The following is a 21,198-nucleotide window of genomic DNA, read 5'->3' as shown; positions in this document are numbered from 1 at the left end:
GTTAACACGAGGCCTCGATCTTATAGCATCTCAAGGCGTCTGAGTGTAGAAGAGTATAGGGAAACCCTAAGACTACGGTTTACGAGGAACCGTAAACAACCACGATTGCCTGGCAAGCTGAATGGGAGACAATCCGAAGGGCTAATCCTAGTGCGCTTACACGGTATGTAACTTTAAAGATTACTAACTGAATTGGTAGATTTGGAAAGGGGCCCATAGAGTTTCCACACTCACCTTTTAAATGGGCGCGGGAACCTTCGAACTTTTCTAGTACGAATAATAAAGGGTGAAACGATCATCTGCCTTCTCTGCACTGGGAGATATAAAGATTATCTGCACAGTACTCTGGCTGTCTGCAAAGGTCCTGCACAGGCTAGATACAGGTTTACGCACGGAAAAGCAATAATGGCCTTGAAAAACGGCCTGCTCGACTTCGTCCGTTACAACTTCCATTCAATGAACCAATCTATCAGTGAAAGGCAAAGAAAATTCTCGCGAACGAAATTCTATTGGAAAAAACCGCGTTGGAGTAACTCGAATGATTACCAGTAGAAAATATTGCTACTTTTTTAAACCAGTCTAAGTAACAGGATACTCGAAGGGATCATAATTTCAGAGCGGAACAACATGCGTTTCGCGAAGTGGAAAACCTGCCGGAGACTACTAATTGATTCGGTAGGCACCTGCCATTTCCCCGTTATACCAATGACTAAAGTTTTGGGCTTGTTCGGAGCGAAACCTTTAATAGAGTAATTTAGAGATAGGGAGTAGAAATCTCGGCAGGTAGTAGGTAGACCGCCGGAGTTGAGCCTCACATTCGGCCCAAATCTGCCCCGCTGGTATTTGGTCTTAGACACAAGCATGATTTAAAACCCTTTCAAAAACTCAAAGGAATGGGTTTCAAGGAGAGTAAAAATTATCGTCATATATAATTTTTTAACTAATGTATTTAGTAGTCGAAATTCAAAATTTTCCATCACAAACGAAATTCGTTGCCCATACAGCTTGTATTCTATTGAGATATTTTATATTAGTGTACACACCTATTTCTACGAAGTAGTTTTATTACGTTATGAAGCGTGTTCAGTTGAAAGTAATGGATTATTGCTACAAAAAATGGCATTTGTTTTCGAAAGGGTTTATGGACTGGGGTGGATTTAATACTTGCTTGCCTTTTTAAATCTCTGTTTTCTTGTATCACTGCCCTGCTGTCAGCTTAAAATTCAATTTCACTAGGTCAGTGTGGAACATATTCAAATGACACCTCACGAGCATAGACTTACCAAAATCCCTTTATACACGATTACGAATAACTTTTTAGAAGTTATTTGAGAAGGAATATATTATTAAGTGATTAAAGTTCCTAATAAGAGGTACACGGAGGCTATTTCTAATAACTAGCAAATACAAGAAATGTTTTTGTTCGGATATAATTTTAGAAACAAAGCATATGAAAATCGAATGCCTTCATAAAGTTAAATGAAAGCACCACCGGTTGGGTAGGAACTGAATGAGCTTACACACCCGCTGCCCAGAACTCACTGTCTATAAAATGCCACAGCTTAGAATCAAGAGCCTGAGCAAGAAGAGCGTTATCTAGAATGTTTTTGCCCAACATCCGTAAATGTACACTCGGAACATATGGGTAATCAGACAAACATAATTTCTAGAACCAAAATATATCCTTTTTCCTTAATACATTACTTTTCATAACGGTGTATATATCATTCGTTCCGTTGACACGAATATTAGAAAGGATGCTTTTTTGTTTCAGCTCGCTACATTATACCATCATACCCCCCAAACCAAATAAATTATGACTACAATAGAATATTTTACTTTTTTTTAATGTATTTTTACCACATAATTTTTGATTTTATGTTTAACATCTTCTCCTTTTGACTTTTGCATCTTTTTCGTTATGTGTAATTGACATTGTATCACACTATGGTAGTCTTCTGTTATTAATTTTAGTGACTTTTCACATGTTTTACACAAATATTGTCAGTATTTTTGCCGCTGCCTTTCGTGGTCCTATTTCAGGGCGTAAATGACCGGCACAGGCATGTAACATCTAATTAATAGATTTTTTCTTCTTTCATCCGTGGAACCGAAGACCAGTGTAATGTCTTCTTCGGTCTCACTATTAATAAATGACAATACTGAGGATTGACGGCACATCAGATACACTCAAACATATAGTATATACTTGTAAACACAAATGTGCTTAATGTAACACCTTAATTCTTCATTTGGGAAAACAGGTCGGGATTTACCACTCACCTCAAATCCACACTTAGGATACAATACTACTTCAAGTTACATGGCAGTAAAGGCAACACCGTCCATAGTGGGTCGAGAATCTGCAGAATGGCGGAATTTTAACCGATCAAAGAATACTTCATATTTAAACGCTGCTAATGTGTCGTTGCAGTTGAGTGCGCTCCACAGTTTCATGAACGATGTGCGCTAAATTATTCTTCAATATCAATTGAACAATCAACGTGTGAACGTATTTTTCAAAATATCCAATTGTATAAACTATCGTATGTGTTCAATATATATATATATATATATATATATATATATATATATAATAACAATGACACAAAATAAGAATAACATTTTTCGCTTAATTTTTAATTATTTCGGTGACAGAATTGATTAATGACTATAATTAATGTTTATTTTTATTTAGTAATCCACAATCATAACTATCTACATTTGTTATCTTTCGCAGTTGAATAAATACCATTATACAATATTCCTAAACAAATCTTGCAAGGTCGATTGGCCTTGTGCTTGTAATAGGCCCTCGCATAGTGTGAGGGCACGAAGGAAACCGCAAAAATACTAATATTTCGTTATCAGAAGCGCGAGACACACAGGTGCTTTTCTATAGACCTATCTCAAATCAAAAAAGACCCAACGAAGATTCAGACGTCGTCTTTAATCCCACGGCATTCTGCTGATTTAAATATGGCAGATTAAGCTTCAATAAATACCCCAAGGAACACATTATTTAATGAGCATCCACACTAATGTAATGAGTACACATAGGTTTAACATTTCAAATATAATTGATAAAACATCACCCTACGTATCTCATTTAAAGACAGTTGTTTGTTGTCAGTGCTGTTAAAATGGCTATACGAACTCTAAAGAGACATTTAGCTGATAAATTTACCGCCATATATATCTATATACAGAGGAAGGGAGAGAGAGATAGAGGGGCAGAGAGGGAGAGGGGGAGGGAGAGGGAGAGGGGAGAGAGACAGAGAGAGGGGGCAGCGATGCAGAGGGGAGAGAGAGAGAGAGAGAGAGAGAGAGAGAGAGAGAGAGAGAGAGAGAGAGAGAGAGAGAGAGAGCAGAGAAGGAGAGGGGAAAGACAGACAGACAGACAGACAGAGAGAGAGAGATAGATAGATAGATAGATAGATAGATAGATAGAGAGAGAGAGAGAGAGAGAGAGAGAGAGAGAGAGAGAGAGAGAGAGAGAGAGAAGATTGTCTAACCGCTCCTACTATACTATACTATACTATAATAGCAATGTATTGCCACTGATAGCATAGTTATAACAGTAATAGTTGTGGTACGCTAGTTAATACGCCCTGTGGATCCGCTTCTATGTATAGAAAGCAGTTTATACCTTACACTGGTATCACAATTCCTCTATACTATCATTTCAAGCAACGCTGTCATGTAGTATATATATATATATTCTCTTCGAACGTTTATACATCTATTGATCGACTTTATTCTTCTCTCTCCTTGTTTTTATGCGTACGTACGAGCAAAGCTCGTACGCAATTGAACAGATCCTATATCAATACTTTAACGATCACTGCAGTTATTACCTACTGTATACAACGATTCGGTGAGCGGTTTCTACTGCAATATAAAAAAAGAGCCCTAAGGAATCATCTTGCTCTGCTCTTTCGACACAGATAGATGCCGCCTGGAGCGTCCTTATGTGCTACAGCGAAAGCAATAGAAGCTACAGTTAAATCATAAATATGAACCTTGTTATAATAGAACTTCTGAGCTTCAACGAGCTTTGACATGGCTGGCTTTGAGCGACCGGAAATAGCTTCGTTGATGCGCGGGCAATTTTATTCAATTTAAAATAGTTCGAAGAGAATTTTGAAAAGCGTTTAGCGATATATCTGACGTAACCGGTATGACATGGTGATCGATAGTTGTGTCGTTGCCATACGTCCTGCATGCGCTGTGTGATAGCCCTGTGATAGTAACATCCATTTAAGCGACCCTAACTTAGCTATCGGCGTACTCACGTTCATGCATAGCAGGTAATGTCAAGCAGTCAATGATCATTCTGGAGAATGGAGATAGAAAGTCTGTGGACCGGCTTCTCTGACAAACGTTAGTCGACGAAGGAGTTTACCAGCAACTTCGCTGCCCCCATTCAAACTGTAATTAATTATTCCTATGAAATTGCTACTTGATAGTAGAAAAGTAGCTTAACTTGTTATGATTATTTACAAAGATCTGCGGAAACGTAAACATACGTTTACTAATTCTAATCACATGTGAACATGGTAAGCGAAATGATGTTGGTTAGACCGTGACGAGATAAGCGAGGTGACAGCTTACTTCAACTTTCAGACGTACGAGTCACTCGAGCTCATGTATAACAGATTTTCCACAAATGAAAGGATCAACAAGCAACAGGCGGCCTTAATTATGGCAAAAAAACCAATATGGTGCGTAATGTGAAATAGTACGACCCGTGTCTCTGGGCAGGGTAGGACAGTAATGTTTTCAGGTTACATCTGCCCTGTTCGTAGCAGCTGTTCAAAATACGAATTTCGATTGCTATCGTTTGCGACGTATACTTAAGGTATCGCTCACAGTAGAATGTAGAGTTGTGGGATGTTACAGAAGAAGATTGCATTATTTTTAATACAAATAAATTAAAATATGAAGTGAATAATCGGTTAGAGAAGATCTATTGCAACATAAAACATTGTTGCATAGTTTGGGGTTAATTTCATTACACTGGACCTGCTTACCGCGGATCTGTGTCCCGGAATATTTTTCTGCCCCTTCTGGATAATGGTGTTAGATCTGAGCGACACTCCGAGGCATTCGCGGCTGATCCACAGACGTCTATGCTATATTAATTAGGTGCGAAAGGGAACTAGTTCTATTATTGTTATCGCCTGTGGTCGAATAGTTATTGCTAATTGCTACCGCGTTGTCCACAATGCTAAGTTAGCAGTATAACGCTTATGAACACCGAAAGACCAGCGTGTGTCGCCGGGCCTGTACAACCGTCTCAACTACTCATTTTTCTAACCAGGTCAACTTTCCCTATTATATTTCCTAATGCATGTACAGATGCGCGAACATTAAGATTCGCACGTATATATAGTAATCTAATGCAATACCTAACAATGCTGTCTGCGCTCATTGTGATGTAAATGCTTGGGACGCATCGAATGAAAGTTTCTGCTCGCTAGTGATAAGGCCGACTTTCCAACAAATGCTGTTCTCTGTCACGTTTACTTATCAACGTCCTAACATCTTCGTGCTTATTTCCGTCAGCTGTAGTGAGATATGTATTGCCTATGAACGATGTATAATGGCTACTTCATGCATCGTTCTCTCCATTCTCCGAAGCTTCAATCTCCCTCTCCCGCTGATGTAGAGTAGATGCCATCTGCGTGATTCTTGGTTTGCTCCTTTCCATGACTAGACAGGATGACACCGAATATCTGATTTATTATTCGCTTACTCGATGGTGATCATGAGCGACTATCTGTAATGGATTTACATCGAAAAATACAAAATGACATAGGTGTACGACAGCTATTATTAGGTGGCTAAATTCGAAGAAGAACCGCGGTCCCATTGTACGGTATTCGGGATAAGAGCAGACTAGTGTAAACAAGCTTGCAACAGCTGTCGAACTTAAGTGTATCATCACACTAGTTCAGCCTTGACGAGGTGCTTATTGAGCAATCTACGATTATGCTGAATTAGAAAAATCGAAATGAATCAAGTAGTTCCACTAAAGGTATGCTGCTAGTTGCAAAGCTCAGCTAATCCAGTATATCAATTCTCTTAGTATTCGTAAAGTGTGATTTCTTACCTGTCTCAAAGGGCTCCGATATGACGGCAGTGACTGCCTCGTATGGCACTATATCATTATCTTCCATTTGAATAAACATATTTCCCCTTGGAAACAGATGTCGGCAACATCGCCGCTATATGGCTCTTGCGGGTATGATGAGTACTACTTTTACTAGATGATTGCCATTAGTGCTGATGATTCACTGGACGCAGCTTAGCAACCCGCTGATGTTCAGCATATCGTCGATGATGATCAATTCTTGAAGACACCTGGAAGCGGTTAGTCCACTGCCGTTGATGGCAGAGGAAGTTAGAAGAACTTGTTAGATGTACGAAAGCTTCAGGCTATCCTCGCCTTCTTATCAGCGATACATTCGCCGATTTCGATACAGAGGTATAGTAGAATACGGAGTGCTCTTCAGCTACCCGATATTTGCGTGGTATAGATTTTGCAATTAGAAACCGGACATAATAGAGGAAAGGCAGGTAGCGTGCACTGTGACACCGATTTGTTACACGCAACGGCAGTCACGTGATAATGGGTATGTTATATTCCATATATATATATTAAACTTCCAGTTAAATATTTGTGAAATTCATTCGTTTGTCTTTTAACTGTATTAGGTATACATTGTGTAGCGTTTGTTCAAATTCTTCCACCAACCATTACGACTCGCGTAAATAAAGGCTACTGTTCAAAAAACCGAAGCTGTATGGAGCTGAGTTAATTTGAAATCACTCCGTTGAACCATGACGCTAGTCGAAGTGGTATTACATTATATCGTATTTGTCTAGGATTTTTAAACTCTATTCGGTTTACCCGTAAAGTTTCCAGCGTAGGCTACCGTTGCTCAACCTGAGCTTTAGCGAAAAGCGGTACGACAGCCAGCATCACTGAACGCTATTTGAAATGTTAACGGCTGTATCAGGAAGGCCGCAAGAAAAATTGTTTTCGTTTAAAAATTAGTGTTATGTAACATTTTCTTTTTGTAAAGCGCGAATATTATTCCTAGTTTTAGTAGTATAGTTTTAAATGCAGGGTCTCCAGTCCAATGAGCGAAGCAGAAGAAATTTACTTTTAAAGAAAACTTGAATAAAACGCTGCCAAGCAAAAAAGCAATCATATGTCTCATTTATTCAATTGTAGAAATAATTTGCTTTGGCGCTGATTAGAATGCACTTCGTGCTTCACGGATTTTGCTTAATTGAACAGAAGAGCGGAAATATCAACTATAAACTTGTTTTCCTATTATATTTATCCGCGTTCATGAGAAGGGAGCCGCTCTAGGTTTTATCTGGTACTGCAATCTCATTCCAGACCTCAGTCATATCCTGAAGCGACGCAAGCGATCGAAGGCGTTCTCAAAGGGAATAATCCGTGGCAAACGCAGTTCGGTAGACGGGCTAGGCACGATCCATAGAACCGCATTAATATATCGATAAACAAAGCCCATCTAGCGTCTCTGATACCCCTTGAAGATCTAAATTTTTAAATTTTATCTTCGTGGCCTAAGGGGCGTTTGGAACCTTGTCGGGGATTCTCATCAGCCTTTTTAAACTGAATAGAAGGCCAACTAAATCGTTCACCTGCAAGTGGCATAACAGATGATGTAATCTAGTGGGTTAATACACAAACCTAATTTCCGTTATTTACATGCAGTCTGCCAACAGTTTCCCCATCTTTATTCGGTTATGATTTGTCAAATTCTCGTAAATAGCCAGTAGTAAAAGCGATTTCCTAGGTTTAACCTATTTTGAATTCAGATGACAAAGCATGACATTGAGCGGTTTGCATGTCGCTTAGGGATTGCTTAAATTGCGAAAGACGCAGACTTTTCATGAATACAGTAACGAACTTACTTATTTTTTAATTTTCAAAAGAGTGGCACGGTCTGTTTTTTTTTTGTTTGAACCTTTTAAACTGTATTGCGTTGTTTAAAAGTCTCGACTATTATTAGCTTCGCACTACAGATGGTCCCCATCATGTGCCATACACCATGGGGTGCGAATACCTTCCATACATATATCTCACGACCTACTTGAATCAAAATCCTGTACTGCATAGGGCCATGCTGTGTTCTATTCAAAGTCAGACACACACGATCAGCCAAAAATGCAGTGTAGGTCAGTATAGGATAAAACTGATGGATCAGAAGAAGAAGAAGAAGAAGAAGAAGAAGAAGAAGAAGAAGAAGAAGAAGAAGAAGAAGAAGGGTCAGGAGAGACAGAGAATCGATATGCTTTTTTTTACATCATTCTGGTGATGACTGTCCTTTTTTGAAGCGCAGGACCACAGCCAGGAAAAAGGCTTTTTTTCCCATAACAATAAGATCGCAAGGGAATAGAAAAGACAGGTGTTTAATAATATTGGTGTTGCGTCCGGCGCGCTCGGAATCGGTCATGCTTGGGTTGTCGTACCATACCATATTGCACGTGCTTCTTTCTCACTTACCATACGCCACGCGAATTACATACACGACGTGGCAGCTATTGGAATAGTACCGCGATTCCACGCGCGAATTCTCACATATAAACTACTGTAACCGCAGTCTACTTCGGCAGCTTTGCTATGTCGTAAAGCACATTCCCGCTGTGACCGCAATGGATCGATTCATCACAGGTGCGCCAAAAATCAAATAGACAAACCACGTCGGCTACACATCAGAAACGAGAGCTTCGTGAAGAGCTTCTTTTGCGTACGTCTCTCTCGATGCTAATGGTGATAGCGACTATGAGAGAGCGAAAAATTGAAGTAAGGCCGAATTGTGTGCATAACTTCGAATCGAGAGCTGTGTTGACGCTTGCTGCTCAGCGACAAAAGCACAACATACGTTTGCCAATGAATCAGGCTTAATCAGCTATTGTGGACACTTGACAGTGGCAGGCGATGATGCGAATAAGGTACTGATGGTTGCGGTGATAGCAGACTTTATGCCGGCACATACAGATTACTCGAAGACAGCAGAAGAAGCGGGTGTAGCAAAAGACGGAATAAAACAACAAGCTTTGGATAGTTCGTGTTGAAAACGTGGGCGCACACGTACGGAGACGCATTGCAAATGTAATTCTCTTGGTGAAAGGGGCACGAAACGGTAAATGCCGACCGGTGCATTAGATTATAGGTTAATGGTGAGAGAAACGGTCGATAGGATGCAATCTTTACCAGCACCAGCATATGTGAATGACCTGCTTTTATTCCACCGATGAGAGTGCTGTTCATTCCGGAATTTCTATTTCAGTATAATTCTTGAACTTGGTTTTTCTTTTTGCCATCCGGCAAGAATTTGCTCGCCGATGGCGTAGCCAATTTACGCGAACTAGGTGACTAGCAGATTGTAAAAATGATTTTTCAGGATGACGATACGCGGTCAACCAAATCATTACCACGAGCATACTCGAAAGAAGAGTATCATCAACATAAATGATCCATTTAGTGTTCCACCAGCTTTGACGGAAGAGTAATCGATAAGTTACTTAAATTATTCCGTTGATGATGCTAAGATATGTGTACTACTGGGTTCGACTGAGTTTAAGATCTGGCACATGACACTGTTCTGGGACATTATGAACGTACGCGTCTGCTCTTCGGGCTAACATTAGTTGTTTCCTGCTTGCTATAGGACTGAGCATTTCTTTAGCTGAGGACAACACTTCGTCGTCCTCCCCCTACCCGTCCGTAAGCCCTTTGGTTCAGTTTCCTCAGAATCCATCTGTTCAGTTTCGGTCGAGTCCTGCTCCTCACGAGCGCCTGCCTCGTCCTGACGGCCCTTTCCCTGTCGGCTGTTTCGCTTGGGCGGCCTCTTACCGTTAGCCTTTGTCTCCATCGATGTCTGCATGACGTCCTCCTTTGCTAACGCGTCTGTTTCTTTGTTTTGTGAGCGGCCTTGCTGCTCTCTGAAGATACCTTGCTGTTGCTGACCGCTATCGGCGTAGTTTTCACTAAGCGCATCGTTATTACCGATTCTCACCCGCAGCAGCACTGGCTGGTAAAGCCCACATGGAACAGCACGAAACGTAAAACGATTAGTCCTTTATACACCATCCTACCATCAGTCTACCTGTCGTTGAGAAAATAATAATAAGAACATTAATAATTGATATTATTGTATCAAAAAATTATCTACAGTCTCTTAATTTCAGTCGTTTAAGGCAAAACAATGTCCGCAATTGCGGAGTCAGACCCGCCCGTGTGCCTGTTATCCGCAAAAGGCCAAATTGTAGACGACTCAACGTGCGGCTTGTATTTTGTTAGCGTTTTCAAGAGACCCACTTTCGATCGTATTTTGTTTTGTGGAAAACAAAAATGGGGTGTCGAAAGGCTTGCGTTATGCTTTATGGAAAGGCCGAAACAAATGCTCGCAGCTGGTGCTAAAGCTGTGGAAGGCTTTTCGGTACTACACAATGAATTAATGTTGAGCGTGCAATTGATGTCTGCGATATATTAGATGGATTTGCAACGGACGATGGAGTTTCTTCATCCTTGGTGATTTGCCACATCAAGCACGTACAAAAAGGTGAAGAAAACTCATGTTGTATGATTTAGGAATTACTCTTGAGAGCTAACAAAAAAGTTAGGTCTCTCACAGGAATCACGTTGGGCCATTTTTAAAGATACTTTAGAGATGAGAAGGCTTACGGCAAACATTTTGGCGAACGACATGGACAAAAGACCCGTTAACTTTAACGCACTTACAGGTGACAAGACGCGATTGCACATGTTCGATGATGGGGCAAAAGCACAATCACCTAGATATCGCTTTCAAGGAGGGCCCTGATCAGAAAGCTTAGGTCTACGAGCTTAGGACTAAGCTTCTTTTCGACGCCTTTTAATACTATTAGGGAGCTCTGCATTATGAATCCATGCTGAGTGCTTCTACCGTCACTAAAACGTATTAGCAGCCAAGTACGTGATATTGTTCGCCAACTTAGCTTGAATTCTAGGAAAAAACGCGCCTCCTTACACGTTGTTACCCGTATCGGGCCTTTTGCTGTAGAGCTTTACGTTTATTTGTCGTAACGCTCATATTTAGCAGATATATACCAGCTTTATGCGCTAGTTTGCTACTCATAAAGCTTAAGAAGCACCTAAAAAAATAAAGCTTCCATGCGACCCAAGAAGTTCAAAGAGAAAACGAGAATAGCATCACAGCTACTTCCTATGTTTTAGTTCGAAAAGTGTTTCAACGACTAGAAAAAAGACAGGCACGTGTACACCGAATACGGCGACCATTTCTTCAAACGGAATTAAAATGACAGCCACGTAGACCATAATATATAACATTTAATTTTGTTAATAAGTATAGGCATTTTCTGTTACTTAGAAGATCTTATTTTAATATAAAAAAATCATTGACTTGAAAGACACAGCCTATAAGAACCTTCAAAAGCTTTAAATTGATGATACGATCAAAAAGGCCAATCAATTTTACGTTGCCCTTATCTACTAACACTTAATTTGTTCACAGATTTAGCACCAATTTTAGAGGAAAATAAGCTTAATGTCCTATAATAAAAATCTACTTAGTCACTTTCTTGTATCCTATCCGACCTTTCACGCTATTTTTCTATATGTTTGAAACATATTATATAATAAAATCAATCTTTATTTTATACCTTATGATCACCCATGCAATGTTCCTTTCCAACGACATCATATTCGATGAGGCGCAAACAAAGAGCATTCCTTGTCTTCAGTCCGAATAGAACACGGTCACACCATGATGGGCAACGTGTGCCCATGAACGAGTGACCATCATCCGCTGATTCCGTGTAAGGATACCTGTTTTAGTAATTAATAATAGCTATAAAAATTGGATAAGCTTGCGGTATTTCTATAGTAATTCAATAAAGCATTGGAATTGTTCGGAACTTTCAGAATGTTCAAGATTCGGTGCTGTTGCTGTTTTTGACCAATCTCAACACCAAATAAATCTGATCGTTAAAGTTAACCAAAAAAAGTATATGGAAACCCTTCACAAACAATTTTCCCAAGCTTGATTTGGCCGCAAAGAGCTTAACGTTCTGTCGAGTAACCGTGGATGCATAGCATTTCCAGTACTAAACGACTATTAGCAAATGCAAACCCTACGTTGGTGGAAACTGTATTGTAAACTCGTCCAACTCTTCCTTGAAGAACTCTGGTTCTTTGTCATGTGAGAGTAACTGAAATAATCACAGGAGAAAATAATATATATACATAATATTTGCTTGTGTTGTTAACAATAATTATAAGAAGATTTTTTTAAAGGATTAAGACCCACTTTTGCAGGTTTGATCCATTTGGTTGTAGTCTGGACGTTCCCACGTTAGAGGCGGTACAGCCGAAAATGGCAAAAACAAACTTACAATTCATTAAGACGTAAGTTTACGGTGCATAAATTAGTTAAAAAAAAAAAGACATGTTTATACCGCTGAAATAGATGAAAGCTGAACCGTAAGCTATTTGGCTGCGAGCCTATTTTTCTTCTGATTGCAAATATACCCTACTATAAACCTTTGCCCCTCCAGTATGACATGGCGTTCTAAAGGAAAGTAAGAAAAGCAATGAAGTAGTCCATACAAAAACAAGAGAAATGTCGTATGTGTTTTAACATCGTTAAACACATATTATGAGAGTTTATACCCTGTAAGTATAAATGAACAGTATAACATCTTCATAATGCAGGAACATTTCGGGCTGAATAATTTTTGCATTGTTTTTTGCGCTGTATTTTTTATTCATATATACATTGATTTTCTCAAAGATCAAGCTCAATACGCTTCATATATTCGTACCTTATTTCTGTTGAGATCAGAGGTAAATCGTGTCTTCGCTCGATCTTCATGTAATTCGAACAACTTCTTTTCGAGCGTTAACACGCGACGAGGGCAACAGCCGCCTTCAGACTTACGTCCTGGAGCCGCTGACATGGTGCTTACTTCTGAAGTTGTAGAGAAAGCACTGCCCACCCCTTGATGGCCCTGTATGGCTCCCTTTTGTTCACTTTTGTGCTTCTCAGTAACGCTACTTCCTGGCACACCCTACAGAGATTAAAATAATAATTTTAATAGTCTTTTTTATCATCCATATTAAAACTAGGTCCGGTTATTCTAGAATTACGCATTATAAGACATACGTAGGATATTGCTGGCTGACACAAGAAGGCATGGCCTTTGTCGAAAGAAGAGTTTCCACCTTTGTAACATCTAGCAAGGAACTCGGCTTGCCTATAAACCCCAAGTTTAGGAACGTTCACACTTGCATAATTACATTCAAAATAGCATCAGGTGTAATTAAAAGTATGGCTGCCAGATATTTTGTAAGATTTTTTTTTATAAGAAGGTCTCAATATTTACGGTAACACATTTTATTTTAATACAAAAAGCTACAAAATCTATCCAGCGAGCATTTCGGTTTGAGGTGCATAAATTAAAAGTTGTCATTCAAGTTAAAGATAGAAGGAAGATTGATATTCAGATTCACTAAACTTACTTTCTTTTACTTTTGTCTGCACGAAAATTCTGCTTACTTGCTGAGACCTGATTTTTGGCTTAATCATTCCCGTATTTTTCAAACAGCGCAGGTCGAACGCCAGGTGATAAGTTAACGAATAGTCCACTGTGGTGCCTTGTATATAATAAAGGATAATCGTCATAGTGTTTGTCGTCAACTTCCTATACTGGTGAAGTTACAAGTTCAATAACCCAGTCAGTCAAAATCAATGTGTTTGAATCTAAGTCATTGACGATGACTAATCTCTGTAAAGAGGTGAGTACGCTCGTTTCTGTATAAGCCAAGCCATGTTCCTTTTTACGTTCCGTTATGTGAAATTGAATGTTTTAGATATTTAATGATCCTTCGGAGCAGCTTTTCCAGGCTACGAGTTGCACGTTTGCAAAATCTATATCATATAATAGACCTCTTGCAATGGACATAATTCACCGGAACCAAACTGGTAGAATTAAATGACTCTGTTCATAAAAGCATATAGGGCATACTCCTCAAAGCGTGCTAGCTGGAAGTAGACCAAAATTCATTTCGTTTTATTGCGGAATAATTTCGAATAAGCTAGGCGTTGACATATATATCAAGCTAACATTTTTTTATTTCTACAGAATACTGAATGACGACTACATAATTAACGATACCATATAAAGCCTCAGAATAGCCAAATATTCGAACTATAACGCGGCATGAAATGTTATTGCACGCGATCGTTTGACGTCTTTAAAAGGTCCTTATTAAGGAAAAACTATTCGTTCAGATACCAAAATTCTCTGACCCAATAGAGTAATTAAATTACAGTCGATGTATAAGGCAACCCTACAACATCATATTTGAGTCTTTAGGACAGGTTACGAGGAACGAATTATCTACGTTTTATACCAGCGTCTATCACGAACACGAAACGCCTTTTAGCGGCAAGCAAGTAGACAAGTTTTTTTTTTTCGAACAAAACTTGTTTTTCAACGAACTACGCGGAGGAACTACGCAGAGGCTAACCTAGTTGCTCACCTGGAGCTGATATTGTTCTGATGAAGAGCAATGATAAACTTCATCACTGGCTTTATATTGTTTTTGTGCGACTTGACGTGGCTCGCTCCTGTTGTGAGTGCCTTCACCGCCAGCATCGCAAAACGTTGTCCTTCTATCGTTGACTGCCATTTTCCCGGCACGTTTACTATCTTTGCCCTCTAATTTTTGCTTATAAGAGCCACTCTCTGTTTGGGCAGCTAATACGGCCGATACGGCCCGTTCACCCTGATGCGTTCCGGCTGACTCTTCGCTAGTAGGTGCATCGTCATGTGAAGCAGTTGTTTTCGTTAAAGTAGTTACCGTTGATATAGTCGTTGAAATGGTTCTTTGATGGAATTCTTGCCGTGTCAACTTTCCAGTTTCGTCTTTTGTCTCGTGCAGCTCGGCGCCCTCACTCAACCAGGACACCACTGCTCCCGTGTCCAGCCTAAAAAAAAGCCGAACATGACGTGCAGAAATAATTACAGACACATATAGACAGGGCTCGCCGAAAGTAACGTAGAGCAAAATGAAAGATAATTCTTCAATAATCCGCTGTTTCAGTACATGACCAGCAAGGACTATTGTAGCAAACAATTCACATAGGAATGATATGACACTACCTTCGAAAATGCTTAAACAATTGACAGTATATATACGTACGCCGTGTTGCACGGTTGTTGAGCAGTCCAGCTTGTGCATAACAATTAATAGTAACGCAGTATAAAACGACAGACATGAAAGATATATACTTTGGAGAAGTATTACGACAATATTTAGGTTTCGTTTGTGATAGATCGTATACTGTGCATTGAAAATCCAGAAGGCTGATGCTGACATCAGTCTGTGTAATGGCAAGATATTTTTGAAACGCTATTACATCGTTCTACTTTCATCTTTCCACGAAAAGTCTCGACTATCATGGATGCTGCGGAACATCTGCCATGGTCCAGCCGTTGACACTGGTAGAAGACGGACAACTAAATTAAGCGTTTGAGTCCGTTATTAAAAAGCCAACACGATATTACCAACATATTGAGTCACGAGTGCCTTCGCAGAAACGATGTTAGGCGTATGAAGATCATTAACTGAAACAAAACTAGCGAAGAATCATGCGGGCTTGCGTTAAACACAAAGCTCGTAAGCCCTGTCGTTCTAGTTCGAATCGGAGTCAACCAGTTAACTAGCGTAAGAATCGTAAGCGGTATAAGCTACCGCCGTATGTGAGACAATGATATTTGAGAGAAGCTCGTTAGCAATGACACGACAACGAAGATTATTTACCCCTTCATTCTTGAAACTGCATTACTCTCATCGTCACAGGACTTTACGTTACGCAGAAATTTGTGAAACCAAAAAAATACAAAAACATCCATAGTCGTTCAGTACATACGATATAGCCTGTCTATCTCTTCACACTAGGTATATTCATACAGCTGATTTTCTTAAAATGTACTTTTAAAATACATTACCGAAAATTGAAGTCCCCAAAAATGAAGAACGCGTGAGGCAAACATTGCTTGCTGCTACGTGGCTCATTATCATCCAGATCCGTCCCTATTCTTTCCAAGGCGAACCGTAACGCTCTTCGACGTCCTTCGCTGTACAGTGACGGGAACTGTAATTTCACAGATAGAGACAACGTTACGAGATTACAGGGTACCATATCGATGTAAACCTAGGCAGATCGAATAGCAATAAATTAGACCCTTCCTACAGAACTAGAATGAGATTGATAGGCACAAGTAGAAGGACTTACATAATTAGAAAGGCATCAATATTACATGCGACGCGGGCATGTCACCTGATTATAGGAAACGATGTCATTAGCGTGATAAGAGAAAATGAAGATAAGGGAATTATATCGTTGAAGTGATGTACCCAACCTACTTAGCTACGACGGCAGGCAAAGATCGGCTTAGACTTCGCACTCTGACAACTGTCAATCGTGGTGAAGATACGTTTAACAAATGTAAGAATCGTTGCGACCACGACCTGCGCCGTTACCAGCCTCATTCACCAAGAAGCCAGCTGAAGTTACTCTTTGTAGAAAGCAAGTTAATAAGTGCTCACAGCAAAAATAAGACTAGCATCCTTTGGGTCCATTGAATTTTTCTATGTAATTCCTATTCAGACTCGACGGTTCCAGGAAGCGATTGCTTCAACCCGTCTTACAATACGAGGACTTTGTTAAACGTTACTGAACTTTCTACCTAACACTCTAAGAGAACGTACAACCGTCTCGGGCAATCACTCTTTCCAGTTATCGATAAGGAAAAATAAATTATTTGAGATAATGTAGAACAGTGAAGATGATCTATTTATTGTTCGCTTAAATTTTAGACCAAATCCGATTTTGGACGTACGTGAACATTCAAGTCATCGGGTTCGATCGCTTAATAATTATGAAATGCCCTGTATAATTTTTGCTATTGATACCTCGAAAGGCCATTATCTGTAGTGTGGCGGAGATCCAGTAACCAATTCTAATTATTTACCATATTCCGTGTGCTCTGCTTCTTTTTCCATGGTATGCGTCCGACCATCCAGCCTCTTTTTAAACCGACTAGTTTGAAAGGTATGAGTTCATATAGGTACTGTACACTGTAGGTACTTCTTATTTGGGGGTCCCGCGACTTAAGTCATATTAATATTCACTATTTGTTTGTATCAGAGCACTTTTGCATGTAAGGTTTAAATTTGCAATTTTTTACGTTTACGTGTCAACCAGAAGTGATGAAATTTAAGCAGGTCTCCTAAATAGCCTCAAGCCCTACTTCTCATAACTTTTTTTTCTTTCATTCTTGCGCCAATTTCTATTGCCTTTCAAGCTCTACGAAAAAGATTATTATTCTGAACTTCTTTTTATTCATTGGCTGTTTCAAAATCTCGCCAAATAAAACTCGTTACTTTGATGTTAACTCTTTAAAGCAGAAGATCTATGAGAGTGCTATGATGGTATTGCAGTTTCTGTGTGATCCTATCCATGTGATCTATGTGACACAATGACGCCAACAGTATATTAAGTCATAATAAAGATTGCTTTAATGAACTTCCGCGGCGATCCGAGACGCCCGATTCTGGCTGGTAATTTGGGTCAGACGCTCAAGCAGCAGGCACATCTGACATGAGCGCTAGCTTCAGTCTTCAGAACAGACAACCGTGTGCAGTGTCTAAAAGACCTTTCGATTCAAATTTCTACAAAAAATAGTTATATTTGCTACGAAATAACCCTTGCAGAAAGTAATCATTCGAAATCATTGAAGCTGGACGTTGCATTGGTATACGTTATACAGACAAAGAAGTCGTGCTAAGCCATGCGAGATAAATTGTAGGTATAATATCTCGAGTAAATAATTATGCTGTTTGTTTTTGACGGCCCCGTAAATCACATGACGCCGTACCTTCCTATTTTTCTGTTTGGACATGACAGAGCTTGCTTGATGCTGCTCCAATACCTCTGTTTTTATGAGCATGCTGGCACAAATAAAAATGTATCAATTTTTTATGTTAGAGAAAGAGGAAAAGCTACCTAATCGGATGATCACTTGTTTCCAAATAAATAATAAAAAACAGTAAACGAACTGCATAAGTTATGGCTTTGAACTATTTCGTGCCACATAGATGAAATACTTAATTTTCACCGTTAGCGGCCGTTGAGAAGGTGGCCGTTCAAATTAATAAGTGAGCCAAGTACGGGCATTAAAGGAAGAAGTCACACGAAGTTAGCGGAGCTGGGAATGTAAACAACGCTAAATCTCTTTTTAAGTAAATGTCGCGATTTGGTCATTGTTGGTCGCGATTTGGTCGGTGTTATATACCGATATTGTAAAGTCTGCAATTTTTTAGCCTTAATGCCTCGACAATGTTCCTCGTATTTTTATTTAACTACGAAAAGGTTATGTTGTGGAAGTCACGTTCGCTCAACTGCGGACACGTGTGGTTGTTGGTAACGTAATAGGAAAGACGGCAGGTTAAAGGGTCAATTCTACGATGCGGGTTTCAACTTCTGCCTGAAAACCTTGTCGTTTTTTGAACCTCGAACTTGACACGCTCTTTATCCGTTAACGTGCTATATTCTAGTATTTATCTTTTTAACGTTTTTTATTTTACTTATCGTTTTTAACTCAAAGTAAAATTGCCACACGGCAACATTAAGCAATCAGTTTCGAATCTATATTATAAGCTTAAGGTTATCTATCGCGTTACACGTCCAGAGATAACGCTCATTGTAACTATATCACGTAAAGGAATAATCATATTCACCTCAACACACAAAACCCGATTGCCTCTCGTGGATAGGATTCTTTTATACTATATTTCGATCCATAACCTTAATTCAGGTGGTATTTGGACTTTGCTATTGTGTATTTCGGCCTTCCGCCCAACAATGCTACTCATCGTATTGTATAATGCATTCGGCTCCGGCTTCAAGGGACCTTGTTTCTCTGGTACCTGTTGCATCGCAACGAAGTTCGATTCGTCGTGGAAGAGGTGAACGTTCATGAGTTCGATGGGTATGAGATTCTCCGCCAGTTGCCACCGCGTACGAAGGAAGCCCTTGCGCGATGACCGTTGCATTGGTGTCATATCCTGACAATGTAGATAAAGACAATGTCATACTAGACGGAAATCAAACAAATAAATCAGCTCCATATTTCTACTTGTCTTCTACCTTTCAAAGTACGCATGGTTCCGACTTATATTGAGAAATTTCTTAGACCCATGTGACTTACACAGATAACTTTGCATGACTGACTCATAGCTGAGCATAATTCATGCACGTTTCTTTATTCGAATGTTCCGACCCGATGCGTCGTTGACAATAGGCGTTTCAACGATGCAAACAGTAGACGAAGTAATCGAATAACGATGGCAAACAACAGAGGGAAGCAAATTTATTTACTTTACATTTGTGTAATGAACGGACCGTTATTTCGGGACTATTCCGAAACTGGTGGTCTACGTAATACTAACTGGTGAGAACTTATGCTTGTGTACTGTGGCCACGGGTTCAAGATCCTCTTGAAAATAGACACGACTATGTTGATCCAACGGGTCGAAGCTGCCGCTTTTGAAGTTCCACACCCGCACCTTGGAAGAGACTGAGCTGTGCACAAAATAAATGCTACCCAACGCCTGAAAAGAATGCAAACGTTTTTAACTCAAAGTAAAAATAAAAAGTAAAATTCTCACACGGAAAAATTAAGTAATCAATTTCGAATCTATATTATAAGCTTAGATCATACAACTATAGATTGAAAGTGCTACGACCGGGAGAGTCGCTTTGAATCTCACTTACAAAATGTCGTTTGTACTTTCGCGCGTTTCAGTACTATTTATTATGGTATTAGCCGACGTGTTCAAGCACTAAACTACAACCACTGTCTCAAACGTACTGTTTCTGGGGCACGTTTTGCTTGAGCTGCACACGGAATTAATCGAGCTAATTACTTTTCAGTTTACCATATTATGCTTTATAATCACATACGGTAAATTTGGTGCTGTCATTTTCATCATCGATGAAGGCGATGTGTTTAGTGAGTCCATAAGGTTGAAGAGCTGCAGCGAGCTTGTGGACGAAGGCTTGAGCATGACACATCGAACTGTGAAACCGCTTGCCTCCCACTTCTTGCAAGTGAACTGCCAACAAAGCGGGAGGTCGTGGCGACACCACCTTCTAAAATTCACAAACAAAGAACACTGTCTTAAATAAACAGCATATTTATACTAAAATTCTCCCTGCTCAGGCATAGTTTTTTGTTCAGCGACAGCTCACAGCGACAAATGACGCCATCGTGCGCCAACACAGCGTGGGACCTATCACGAACGTATATAGCTCGAGCTGGGAAAGCATGTGAGCATCGGGAAGCGCACAATCTACATACAGTTTCATTCATACCTGTACGACGAACTGCAGTTTTCTCGCAGGTGATCACTACAGATGTTGAACGCGTTAGAATAGTTTTATCTGACATTCTATTGTTGCTAAAGCTCTCTTCTTTTATGGATATAGATGGCCCCTTCGCGTCCTATTGCGTCTCAGCTGAGCAGATACTGCCAGACATTACGGAATTTATTATACTTAAAGATTGTATAGTTATGTATTAAAAAATTTCCCTCATCGAATCGAGTCACACGCTAGTGATCTTTTTGAGCGAGAGTAGGCTAACGCCACAGAGTACTGCCATATAGTTAGAAAAGCCATAGAAAAGTCTTTGTAAAGCTTACCACGCTGCCTATGGGAAGTATATTCATTTTTGGGGGCATTCCTCTTTTCAGTAGTAAACTTTTTCGCCACTAGCTTACTGCGCTAAACATCATCCCCGATTCCCGTGTCGTGTCCTCGAAAAAAGCCTCTCATCTTGGGCACATCCTTCCGAAAGACTGAATCGGAAGTGAGGGTTCAGTTCTTGGCTAAACGGGAACTAAGAACGAAGATAGTAATAGAAAAAGTATATAAGAGCATGCAGAAGTTGCCGTTTGCATTCCTCTTGCAGACGTTGGAGAACACGTATGTATACCCACCGGCAATAGCTATCTGTATTGAGCGTGGTACTATGGAAGAAAGCGCGGTTTAAACGTCAAAAGCGTAGTCGATACAGCCC

The 21,198-nt window shown here is 39.8% G+C and overlaps 1 protein-coding gene across 10 annotated transcripts in view; it reads right to left on the bottom strand.

The window, feature by feature from the left end:
- Positions 1 to 1,831: 1,831 nt before the first annotated feature.
- 5PtaseI (inositol polyphosphate-5-phosphatase A) overlaps positions 1,832 to 21,198 on the bottom strand; it is a 76,613-nt gene continuing 57,246 nt past the window's right edge. For 2 of the 10 annotated variants that reach the window (XM_086974420.1, XM_086974412.1), the window contains 11 exons: positions 20,082 to 20,270; positions 19,568 to 19,729; positions 19,046 to 19,183; positions 16,063 to 16,208; positions 14,591 to 15,038; positions 12,871 to 13,116; positions 12,185 to 12,258; positions 11,710 to 11,875; positions 8,549 to 10,079; positions 6,116 to 7,683; positions 1,832 to 5,782 (listed from right to left, as the gene is read on the bottom strand). In XM_086974420.1, the coding sequence (XP_086830546.1) occupies positions 9,711 to 10,079; positions 11,710 to 11,875; positions 12,185 to 12,258; positions 12,871 to 13,116; positions 14,591 to 15,038; positions 16,063 to 16,208; positions 19,046 to 19,183; positions 19,568 to 19,729; positions 20,082 to 20,192 (1,860 nt within the window). In that variant the 5' untranslated portion in view covers positions 20,193 to 20,270 and the 3' untranslated portion in view covers positions 1,832 to 5,782; positions 6,116 to 7,683; positions 8,549 to 9,710. The remainder of the gene's footprint in view (positions 5,783 to 6,115; positions 7,684 to 8,548; positions 10,080 to 11,709; positions 11,876 to 12,184; positions 12,259 to 12,870; positions 13,117 to 14,590; positions 15,039 to 16,062; positions 16,209 to 19,045; positions 19,184 to 19,567; positions 19,730 to 20,081; positions 20,271 to 21,198) is intronic. The other 8 variants (XM_086974413.1, XM_086974414.1, XM_022814285.2 and 5 more) reach the window with 8 other exon arrangements.

The sequence above is a fragment of the Varroa destructor genome, unplaced genomic scaffold (genome assembly GCF_002443255.2).
Source record: "Varroa destructor unplaced genomic scaffold, Vdes_3.0 BEIS01000007.1, whole genome shotgun sequence".
In the NCBI taxonomy this organism is placed as follows: Eukaryota; Metazoa; Arthropoda; class Arachnida; order Mesostigmata; family Varroidae; genus Varroa; species Varroa destructor.
The sequence above is the reverse complement of the archived record's forward strand: the minus strand, read 5'-3'. Positions and strand labels throughout refer to the sequence as shown.